Below are 12853 nucleotides of genomic sequence, written 5' to 3'. Positions count from 1 at the left end.
TTGTAAAAAACGTTCAAGGACTATTCAGATATTTTACTCATCTTGCTTTTCCCAGTGATGCTTGCGCCCCTCCCCAACTCACTGCCAAATGTTTATACTGCTGTGGAGGCTAGCTGTACATCATCCTGACCCTTTCTGCTTCTGTTTCCTCCTCTGCTGAGGCAGAGTAATGAATGAGAACCCAGGAAAACTTTTAAAAAACTATATTCTGTGTATATGGAAAGAGAGTGTACAGACACTGGTAGCTATTCTAGCAACTTTATGAAAATATAAATCATTTATTACATAGCAAAACAGTGAGAAAACAGTGGCTGTGATATCTGAGAATAGTTATTCCTGAGAATTACAAATGGGGTTTTTGCTTGACTCTGTTAAACCAAACTAACATGATTTCTGGGAGAAAGAGATTACTTTAAGCAGTCTCACACACTGGGCTTAGTGGGCATGAGAAATGTCTTTCCTAATGAACATTCTACTGATGAATAGCCTAAGGACAGTTTTCCTATATAATATATTACAACTCATAAAATTAATTTGGGAAAATGATTTTTACAGATTTTTCTATTTGAATCTAGTTATATCATACACGTTGCATTAAGCATACAACCAGCACAAAGCGTGTAAATAAATAACTAAAAATCAAGTATTTTCTTAGAGTATGAGTAGGGAAAAATACCGCAAACAACTAGGATTTTATGTACTTACCATTAATTTGTGTATGAGCTCTTTGGGGCTCTACAAACATTTCTTAGCATATATTTTACCAAAATCCCATATAAAATGTTAAGTTTTCTTTTAATAGGTACATAGTCCTTTGTAGGTCATCATCATAAATTAAAAAATAATATGCATTCTATGAAAAAAATCAATAACAAGATTTGGTTTTCTGGCCTAAGAAGTCAGAGTTTACCCACTCTGCCTTCTTCACACAACTGCACATCCCATTTCTTTCACCATATGCATCCTTCACCTTTCCCATTAAGTGCTTATTTAAAATCCTGTTTATAAATTTTCTTCTGCTTCACACAAATTCAACATGATTTCGTTTGTTCCAGTTACGACACTGCCTTTTAATCACAAGTGAAGAGAGGGCAGAAAGAACCTTTCCTGATGGGGAAGACAAGAAAGTCACAAGGGGTCAGTGGACCTTCAGAAAGAGGTCAGGGTCAAAAAAAGCAATGTCAAAGGTTGTGCCAAAAGATGTCTGAAAGAAATCCACTGGATCTGATACATGGTTGATTATTTATGGCTTTTGACAGAGCAGCTTTAGCAGTGAGCTAAATGCAAAGCACATATATATATATATAGTCTTTAAACAATACAAAACTATATGTCTATGTAAAGCATGTGCATATATATTCTTGAAACACTTTTTCAGGGAAGAGTCAGTATAATGAGAGAGATTAATGATGCAAGAAAAGAGAAGGTATGATTGATAGTGAAGTCTAAATTTGATACAAATAACAATAAGCCAACAGAAAATAAGGTGAATGCAATATTTTTTGTGGGTCTTCTTTATATTTAATAATGTCACATTAATTTCATCAAATCCTAAAGTGCTCTATAAGGAATTATTTTTTCCAAGGATGCAAACTTAGTTTTTGATGAAGTTAGGTTTAAAATCCAGACCTGGCGGAATCCCAAGACTCCAGGAGTAAAGGAAAATGGAAAATTTGACAACAAAGCAAAAAGATTTAAGGGAGTTTACATAGCATGTTTAGAGCTGCAGAGTTAGGGCATCAAAACTGGGTCTGAGGACTCGGAGAAGAGAAAAATTCTGTGATAGCCAGATTTTTGAAAGAGATTCCCAAGTAGTTTCAAGCACAAAACTGACACATAAATTTATAATGCATGCAGTCAAGTGCAATTATGTGACTTATTCTAGTTTCTTCAATTCTAACAGAACAGAACATCAATATTGAATAAAAGCCAGAACTCCAAAATTCATACTAGTTGGGCCTATTAAAATATATGCTGAAGACAAGCTGTAGGGCTGTCTATGAAGTCTCCGAAACTAAACTTTAAAAAAATTCCAAGTATAGGAAATGTGACCAATTATTTTATTTACCATATGGAACCTAGTTACGTATATGATTGGGAAATAAGACATACGTATGTCTTATTTCATACGTATATGAAATAAGACAAGTCTTTAAATTGGACACTGACCTTCTGCACCATCAACGAGAAAAATACACGCTGAGCACCTTTAGTGCACCTGATGGTGGGAGGGGAGGAGAGCCCACTATCCATCACGAGCTTCCAGACTTACAAGAAAGGAAAAACTACATAACCAAAGCACGATATGCTGCCATTTAAACTAAATTATATAACACTGATATATACTGAATTAAATGGAACAATCTACTTGTAAAATATTGGGAGGGCAACGCTGAGAATGAGAGAAATAAAGAGCCAAGAAGAGTGAATGTTTACTAGCCTAAACACAAAACCTAACTTCTGATTAATTGGTTCTCTATATTAGCCAGTCAATTATTGCTTTATATTAGGGATATTGTAAGTGCTTCAACACCTACCCCTCCATACCTGTATTTTAAACCCAAGCCCTTGACTATCTGAAAAAGATTAGGGCCTGTCAGTCAGATACTGGAGGGCAACAAAATCTCTCTGTCACACACACACACACACACACACACACACACCACACACACACCACACGCACACACACACCACACACACACACACACACACACACACACACACACACACGGGCCCAGTGTCCACAGGGACAAAGAGCAGTATAGGGATAGATTAAGGAGAGCCTGATGCCACAGGAATCCCATCGCACACATGAGCAATAGAAAGATCCTCAATCAGGAGTACTCCTGAAAAGCCAGTTAGAGAATGTGCATGGAAAGCTGATTTTCCCATTTCTTAAATTTTCTTCATCAATATTTATAATTAACAACTTATTATATTCATGAAGAAAATTTAAGATATTTAAATATTTAAACGAAACTACAAGTGAACACAGTGGTGGAAGAAAAAAGATATTTTCTGGATATTGTTTCTAAGATAAGTGAACACCTGTCTCCAATTCCATAGCTGGCCAACAGAGGAGAATGTACTTTTCCTTGTCTATTTACACATTGATGTAATCATTTTGTTAAGGGTTTTAAACTGATGGGGATGGATGGGGTGACATATGTGAGCTAATGCAAGCAAATATTATTTATATCTGTTTGCTTAAAGTACAGACTAGTCTTGTACACTTTATCTTAAATCTCAAAGCACCTCAATCTGAGGCCAAGTTCCAGTTTGTTTTCAACTTTTCATGCACGTTTTATTTAAGAGATAAGTTTCTGAAGACTGAATCAGTCATCAATGTCACTATTTATTATTTAAAATGTCCTGGGCTTTCCTTATGAATAATGCTAAGCAAATCGTTGTTCATACTCAGTTGTGAATTTAAGTACCAAATCTTTTGCCATTTTCCCATCTACTTTTCATATTAATTCTCTCAGGTGACATTGTTAGAAACTGAAAAATGAGTAGATATTTGAAAGACTTTATGGATTATAGAAATATATGATATTACTATCCAGTAATAGCACTGAAAACATAAATGAAGTACAGATGTTAATTACACAACTTTATCAAAACATGAAAGCTATTCATTCATAATGAAGAGGCTCTGTTCATAGACTGTGTATAAATTATTAACCTCTCAAATAAAAAATGTCATGAAGCAATGTAAGAAATGAGATTTCAGGCCCCCTTCCTCTCCTACTCTCCTCCTTCTCTCCTTCTTTCTCTTCCTCCCCTCCTTCCTCATTCTTCTTTTCATCTTCATCCTCCTCCTTCACATACCTAACAATAAGACATGGGTGCCACTTGGTTTATGAATGCTTGCTAATGCTTTTGTGTTTTCTCTGTATTTTTCTAAAATCATAATTGGCTTTTTCCTTCTACCCACTTTATTCAGTGGTGACCCAAACCACTGTATTGTAACTCCCTGTGAAATTCAAAAATGAGCAATATTTTATTGATGGGGGATTAGGAAGTACTGAGCAAATCAGTAAATTAGTTAGGAGCAAAATATGTTGGAATTTAAAAACAGATTTTTCTTCAGTAGAAGTATAGTCTACTGGTAGATTGTAAACCTCAAACTTAAAAACATCTGCTCCTTTAAACTATTCTGAAACAATAGTTCATCAAAAATTTGAATGCATTTGTGATGCTCTTAGATTTATCAGAATCTAAGTCATTATAACACTGAAGTGATATAGAGGCTTTTAAAGCAACAGTAAAAAATTTTAGTAGTATAATGAGATTCCATTTTTCTCCATCAGGTTTACATACACTCTTTAAAAGACTTAGCTAACAGTATTTAGAATAGATAGTGTCTTTTTTTTTTAATTATACTTTAAGTTCTAGGGTACATGTGCACAACGTGCAGGTTTGTTACATGTGTATACATGTGCCATATTGGTGTGCTGCACCCATTAACTTGTCATTTACATTAGATATATCTCCTAATGCTATCTCTCCCAACCTCCCACAACCCCATGGCAGGGGCCTGTTGTGTGATGTTCCCCTTCCTGTGTCCAAGTGTTCTCATTGTTCAATTCCCACCTGTGGGTGAGAACATGTGGTGTTTGGTTTTTCTGTCCTTGCGATAGTTTGCTGAGAATGATGGTTTCCAGCTTCATCCATGACAGTGTCAACATCTGGTTATCTGGCATACCTTCACTAAGAAGATATGACTTACAAATTTATTTTAAATAAAATTGATAGTTAGAAGAATAATTTATGTGTTATATAAATTGACAGGAAACATTTTTACACGAGGGTCAAAATATAATACATATGTTTCATTTTCTTAACTACACATTTGCAAAAAGGCCTTCATAGCTTGCAAAATTATTATATATAAAATTATCCATGGTCATGAAAACGCCTTGACAGATCTGTTGGCACTTGCAACAGCTACAGTCAATTCCTTACTGACAGCAGAACATTCACAAAATAATTGATCTATCTTAACTATAATGGTAACGTTTTACTGTAGACATTCAGGCAGAAATAACAGCTTACAAAGATACTATAGAAAATTATGTAACAAATTTCACACAATAATTATCAAGTATAACCGTAAAATTAGAATGCAGCGACTATGAAAAAGTGATTGTCACCTAGAGGCAATGATAGCAATCAAATTCTATCAGTGCTGTTATTGCAAGAGCAGAGGTATAAATACTGAGAGGGCGTAAGAGAAAAAAAATTATATCCCACATCCATCAAACCTCACATCCTACCATTGTACTTACTTTCATATCTACTGTCATCATTATGTAGTATTTTGTTACTTATGGAGCACCTGAAGTGTGCATGGGGTTGCATCTGTCAAAAGCTGAGTCTTTACCGGAGAGCAAGAAGTGGAAGAATGACTTTTGGAAAATCAGGGATTATTTTAGAAAGCATTCCTAGATGCTAGGACTTCTAGGGAAAATTTTAACCCAGTGTATCAGTGGCTAAAAATTAAAGAATAGAGTGGTATGGAGTTAAAGACAGGCATCTATAATGTATTAAATAACAGTATTAATGGAAAATATCCAAGGCTGAATTGACTTACTGACTTACCTGAGATAGATACCATGCTGCCCTATTTAATGCCTGCATACAGTGAACAATTATGAAAATGAATGCCCTCATCAGATAAAGCATGATAACTAGTTAAAAACTAGCATATATGACAATCACTGTCTAAAATCCTTCCAGAAATAAAAATAATGGTTATTTCTGATTTGAAGGACATAAGACTAAAAATTAGTAGTTTATTAATTTTATCATAAAACTTCATGTTCTATATTTATTTTAAATATACTCTGGAAATCTCAAGTACCAATGATTGTTTCTGAAGTCCAATATTAATTAGATTGGCTTAATCTGACAATCAGAATAAATGCTAAAATAGCCAGAAGCTTACAGGATTTACGTATTCTACATTAACTCTTCTTTGACAACAAAATTATTTGTTTTAAATACTCAAAGACAAATTTTGATAATTTACCAGCATAATCATTGTCCCATTGTATTTTCCAAAGAGCCATCAGAGTATAATTCACTTTCTGGAGCAAAATGTGCATACCTTTGTTACAACCAGAAAAACAATTGCTTTTCTAAACATGATTATGGAAACACAAAGTGTGTTTTATGTACTGAGATAGTATCCCCTCCTTTTTAAAATCTTCTTTGGTTACATTGTTACAAAACTAACATTCTTCAAAAAGTGTTCTGAAATTTGGGGCTTCAACCTTTATAAGACAGAACTGGGACTTAACAGGGAGAAGGAGAAGGAATCACATAGGGAAAACAAATTTAAGCAACATAAATTAACTTTTTATTGGGTAGACTTTTTGAATTATTATCAAATTGTTTTTCCGCAACCTAACAATTACTGATATGTTTTCATGTGCCTAATAGTGCCTTATCTAGAGTCTTAAAGAAAACGGTAAAGGTAATAGGCTTTTTCTTCTTACAGTCTCTTCTACAATATCAAACAGAATATACAGAGATATAATTAAAAAAAAAACTTACTGAAAAGTCTTCAAAGATTTTCTTGAGTTCTTTGTGACCATGCCTTTCGGCAATATGTGCGGGGTCTGAACCCTCCATATTTTTCATCTTTGATGCCCAGGTTGCTCCTGAACATTGAAGCAAATGAATAGCCAGGTTCTTTAAGCCAAATTTTGCTGCACAGTGGAGAAGAGTTGGAAGTTCTTTGAAATGAGTATCTGTAAGAATAAGAAGTAGTAGGATTTAATGTTTTCACTTTATTGGCAATCTCATTAAAAGGTCTAACACAATCTACTCCTAAAAGTAATTTCCACAAAGCACAGCAGACTTTTTGTGTAAGAAACTATCAATAGTTCTAGCAATTTAGAATCTTCCCCTCACTCAATTTCCTATATTAAAATAAATATAAACTAATATTCTCACTAGCATTAATGCACCAATCTTACCTGTGAGGTAAGTTTAATTTAAAAAGCCACATCAACCTCTTAAATGAAAAAAAAAAAAGAAAAACATGCTGTAATAACTCCTTTTGAATGTACTTAGACATTAACCAAACACTAAATAACAGAATTCTGTAAGTTCATCTATAAAATAATTTTATATTCTACCTCCTTGCCTAGTTTGCTTCCTTCCGAAGTTGAAATGAACATGAAATTATTTGAGGGGTTATATTGGATTTCTATATAAAATTTTTCTTTCAGAAACTAATTGCATCAGAAAATACAGGTGAGTGCTTTTAGAAATAACTTCAGTGTGGAAATTTCCATCTGGATTTTACAACTTTATATCAATGTCTTAGAGTTTGATTTTTCATAATTATTAACTATCAATTAGAAGACATTTATTAATTTTATATCACTGTAAAATGATGAATGCAACCTGTATCCCAATGACGAAAAAAAAACACAAACAAATGAATGATGGTTTGTTATTATTCTACACTTTTGCACTTAGCTGAAAAAAAGTTATAGAAATTACACACCAACATAATAGCTGTGGCATTATCAGAAGTAAGGTGAAGTCTTACAGCAACAGAATCAAAGGAATCAAAACCAAAGTCAATTGTCTTCCAGCAAACTTTTAAAGCAATGGAAAACAGCCATCTCATTGCTTTTTTGAAAACTGTGAATTTGCTTTAATCATCTTAGTTCATACACTGTAGTTATTTTCTTAAATGTACACATTTACTTTGCAAACAATTTACAGTCTCACTTGTTAGATTAACATAATAGATTTGTTTAGGAGATACAATAAACGTTTAGAACGTGTTTAATCTACAGTGTACATTTGTTTCATTTCATGGCAATTCTCATTTAATTAATCTAGATTAACTGCATCTGTTTTTATTACCAAGGTGTAAATAGAGAAGCCACAATTCAAACCAAGGTGTGGCAAATTTACTTTTCACTTTCTTCTAGACCAAATAAATTTTTAGTTTTCAGTTGTTTCAGCCAATGTCTTTCAAACAGTAATTTCATGAGAATAGAATAAAATGTCTGGGGGAAATTTTTTAAAGAGAAGTCCAATGTCACTTGTTTTACAAATACAAATAAACAGGTGAATTAGCACATAGCAAAGAAATCAAGTCATACATTTGTGCAGAACTGCTCCTAAACTTTTTGAGGCAGTCTCTGCAAAGATGGCTAATAATTACATTGAAGTAATCAAACCAAAGATTTCAATAGATTAACCTAGCTCACTAGAATAACAAAATGAAAATATACTCAAGTGTAGAATATAAGCATTAAACAAGAATTTAACAGTAAGATGAGTATTAAAACTGGAAATTCATGACCATGCAATCCATTTGTTCTCATAAATCATTATCTGGAATAGTAAATATTCATTCAGAGTAGAATGACCACTTTGGGCTGGCTACTTTGGGGCAAAACAATAAAGCACACAATAAAGAGAAGATTAAAAATCAGGAAATCTGCATTGTAATCCCAGCTCAGCCACTAAATCTGTGGTTCTTAAGAATTCATCTTGTGGACCTCAGTTTCCTAATTTATAAAATGAAAGGGTTGGGGGTCAAAATTATAGAACTTCTGATATTCTTCTGGGCTTGATGCCATGCCACAAATGCTTTAAGCCAAGAAACTCTCTGGAAGGTAATTTTTCCTGGGTTTTAATCAGACACCAATTAGAGTAGGGAAGGTAGCTGTAAAGTTGAAGAAAAAATAATTTTCATTCCTTTCATAATAGTATTTGAAATCTGATGAAATGTTATTATTTCTGTGGATCTGTAAAAACAGAGCATTGCTGTGTTTATGAAACCTTTTGCTCTCTGACAGGAGAACCATTATGTAACACGTGAGGTGTCACTCTTCCAATCTTGTCAAAAGATTAGACATATAATTCTATTTAGAATTTTAAGAAACAAAAAAAATGCTGCCAAGGTTATCATGCTTCTAAAACCTTGATAATGTAAACAAAATGCACAAAGGAAATAGTCCATCAAAGCCTATGCTACAGTTTTGTTGTTACCTCTCATATTACATAAAATATCGCAGTGGAAAATGCATAAGTAGATACATACTTTACTATTAAATTCAGTATTGAATCTACCTCATTAACTGTTGTAATTGAATTCTTGTTACTAAAATATTCTCTTAAATAAGAGAAAAAATTAGAATTTACATCTACTTGGTATTTCTCTTGTTAATTGTCTCAAGAAACTTCATACAAGATACTCTTTCTTTTAAATGTTTTAGTTGAATAGGTTAGGTCCTAATCTGCATAATATTCAAATGAGTCTTAATTTCTTCTTGCTAAATAAACTTTAAAATAATGTCTTTTATTACTTAAATACCAAAATTCTAAAACTTAATATTTATTTCTCATGAGAAGCAATATAGTGTAGCACTTAAGCATTAGGACTTTGGAGCCAGATTGCATGGATTAAATCTATACAATTTAATTTAATTCTACTATTTAGTCATAGTGTCATTTGCACAAGCTGCTTGAACGTATGCATCTTATTTTTCTCAATATTCAATTGGTGACCATAACATCTACTCAATCAGTTATTAAACCTATGTCCAATGTATTCTTCCATGCAAATCAGTACTGTTGGTCCTCACTATTTGGGAATTCTGTTTATGCAAATTCATTTACTCACTAAAATTTGTTTGTAACCCCTTATGGCACTTTCCCAGTCATTTGCAGATATAGTATAGCAATGAAAAATTTGAGTCACCCAAAGCACACATTCCCAGCTGGGGTCAAACAAGGCAACCATATGCCTTCTTATTTCAGCTCTCATACTGTAAACAAATGTCCTGTTTGCAGTCCATTTGGTGCCACAACTGTCACAGTTTTTGTGGTTTATTTTGGTGAATTAGCTGTTTAAAATGGCCCCCAAGTACAGTGCTGAAGTGCTGCGTAGTATTTCTAAGCACTTGAAAGCGGTGGCATGCCTTATGGAGAAAATACATGTATTAGATAAATTCATTCAGGCCTGAGTTAGTGTTGTTGGTGAGTTCGCTTTGAATCAACAGTGTATATTAAATAAGGTATTTTTAAACAGAAGCACACATAAAGCAAGGTTATGTATCAATTGGTTGATCAAAACATTGTGACCAGAAGCTCACGGGAACTTAACCCTATAACTCTCCTAGGAGCAAAGGTTCAGCATTGACTTATTCGATTACTTTATAGAACATAACTACTGCAAATAAGGAGAATCAACTGCATTTTAAAGCAATCTAGAGGCCCCTTTTAATTCTGGAGAGGGAGTTCAAAATTGATTTCCCATTGCAGCATGGCCAGTTATTTTCTGACTTATGGTGCCTTATTTTCTTTGCTCCTCCATACACTCAGGGAGGCTCTCAGAGAAGCTATGGCCCCTGTGTACTGCTCCTCGGGGTGAGGCCAGAAAAGCCGTGGAGCTGGGGGAGGCAACTGTGACCATTCAAGTCTATGACTTATGAGAGCTTCTCCCGGGCTATCTCTGTGTTCTGGGCCCACTCAGTTAAAATCCAAACTGGGAATGGTTAGAACCCACTTCCACAACCACCCTGCAAGTAGAAGGAAAGAGCAGTTCTAGAGCCTTGATTCTCTGTTGTTTACTCTTATTGTCAGGCATAGACAAACAACCAGAAAAACTTAGGATGAAGATGAATAGTTACTCTGTTGTTCTCAGATAATTTCTTTGAAAGACTGTACATTTTAAAATTTTTGATAGAAATTCTTTATTTTGTTGAATTGTATGCTTAAGATTTGAAAGTTTTGTAAAATTGTAAAAATTGAGTTCTAGAATGTCGATATTCTGTCATCCAAAGGACCTGCATGATGAGTTGACAAGAAGTATGAGAAATAAATGGAGCATGTCGCCTCGAACCCAGAAGGGACTCATTGCTTTCTGAATATCCTAGTGGATGGAATCTACCCTAAAATTAGCAGCAGTAATGATAGGAAGAGGAGGAAAAGGAAGAAGAAAATATGGTGGTTAACAAATGGAACTTGAGAGGTGGGGGTTTTAGGTACCTAGTGGCAGATTGAGCAAGAGAAGAGCAACAGAACAAAGACGTGGCAGGTGGTGCAAGATGCTCTGACTTCAGAAAAAGAGTCTTTGAGGACACACTATGAAGTGCCTTCTTATCTAGGGATGTGGGCTAGGGATCGCCAGAGAGAAGTAGGCAATGAGCAAAACAAGGTTGAAGCAGGGCTTAAGGCCACAGACAAACAGCCTGGGAGCTTGGGGTCCACGTGTGGAGGCAATTCTAGGAAGCAAAGGGAGATGTGAAGTGTTTGTTAGAGGTTTCTAGAATTGATATCAAATAAAATTAAATCTCACAATATTTAAATACGTTTATTTTCCATTTTCCACTAGAAAACCCAGACAATGTTAAGGCAATAAAAACAGCTGGACAGTTTCCTGTTTATCCAATCCATCCAATCTGTAGCTAAACTCTGGTTAAAATGAGAAGCCTCTAGAAATTTTATTTCTATACAAATGTGCTTGCATTCTTTTCCACTACATTCATTAAACAAAAAAATTCCTTTTGAAAATTACCAACTTTGTCTCTGCTGTGTCTTGACAAGACAAGAACCAAGAATCAGGAAAAGATCCAGGAAAAGTTGAACAGTAAAAGTGCACAAACCAGATGGGCTGGGTTGGGATCAGATGGTTGGGCACTCTAGCACAGGGCCATGGCTTACAGGTAGAATAGGTAGCTATTGGCCTTTATATGGGTTTCACATGGACATTCAAGAAATTAGGGCCACAAAGCAGTAAATCAACATGTCGGGCAAGGAAACTTTACTTCATTAGTAAGGACTATTTCAGCATTTTAAAAGGAATTCCTTTTAGTCTTGAGCACTGGAGTCGTTCTTTTAAAATATTAAATGATTTGATAATAAAATGCACAAAGACAAGGAAGTAAATCTAAGAAATCTTTTGGGCAGTAAAAGGAGTGGGTAGAACTTAAGATGCCTTCGGAAGCACTATCATACGTATCATAGGGACAAAATGAAAATGGAACATGAGAATGATTAGGGAAGCCCCTAAGTGCCAACATGCCCTGCATATTTCAGACCTGCCAATATTTATATTTATTTATATATTTATTAATATATATTATGTATATATTTAATAATTTAATCTATATATTCAATACATATTTTTTATATATGCTATAGAGAGATTTATTATAGATAATACATATTTCCATCAACCTATCTCTATCTTTCAACACACATATACACACACATTTTATTGGTTTCTCTTGAGAAACCTGACCAATACAGTGAGGAAGATGCTGTGGCGGCTTTGGCAAACCATAACTTACAGAAAGAAGGCATAAAAACAAATTCTACATCTAAGTCTCTTTCCTTTTCAGAATAATGCAATGTGAGTTTTCAAACCTTACGATTTTTAAAAATAACTGTTTGGTAATGGCAGAATCCAGTAAGCAAATGAGTCCTTTTAGAAAGGGGAGGGAGGTGTTTTTAGGGTGGATTAATAATAGAGTGTGGTATACAGTGGTTTCTGATCCTCTCAAGAATTTCAAAGAATTTCAGATGTTTGAGGACCATTACTGCATAACAACTGCAAAAGAGGGAGTTTCCTAAGTCATAACTTATTCAAGACATTAATTAAAAAGCCCCTTCCGCCCCACCTCCCCTCTGTGTGTGTGTAGGTGTGTGTGTGTGTTTCTAATTGAGGCCAACCCATGCATACATTTTCCTAATTAAAATGAATGGTTATTAGACAGCCTATTTCCTGTTATCAGTTACTAATAGATACTGTTTATGTTTCTTTTCCTAACTCTATGATATAATTATAGATGCTTATTACTGTTGACCCTGA

The 12853-nt window shown here is 34.3% G+C and overlaps 1 protein-coding gene across 2 annotated transcripts in view; it reads right to left on the bottom strand.

Moving 5' to 3' along the window:
- Positions 1-12853, bottom strand: part of BANK1 (B cell scaffold protein with ankyrin repeats 1) — a 286645-nt gene that overhangs the window by 159933 nt on the left and 113859 nt on the right. For both annotated transcript variants that reach the window (XM_003257482.2, XM_030819171.1), the window contains exon 7: positions 6562-6758. In XM_003257482.2, coding sequence (XP_003257530.2) covers positions 6562-6758 — 197 coding nt within the window. The remainder of the gene's footprint in view (positions 1-6561; positions 6759-12853) is intronic.

The sequence above is a fragment of the Nomascus leucogenys genome, chromosome 9 (assembly GCF_006542625.1).
Source record: "Nomascus leucogenys isolate Asia chromosome 9, Asia_NLE_v1, whole genome shotgun sequence".
Classification (NCBI taxonomy): domain Eukaryota; kingdom Metazoa; phylum Chordata; class Mammalia; order Primates; family Hylobatidae; genus Nomascus; species Nomascus leucogenys.
The sequence above is the reverse complement of the archived record's forward strand: the minus strand, read 5'-3'. Positions and strand labels throughout refer to the sequence as shown.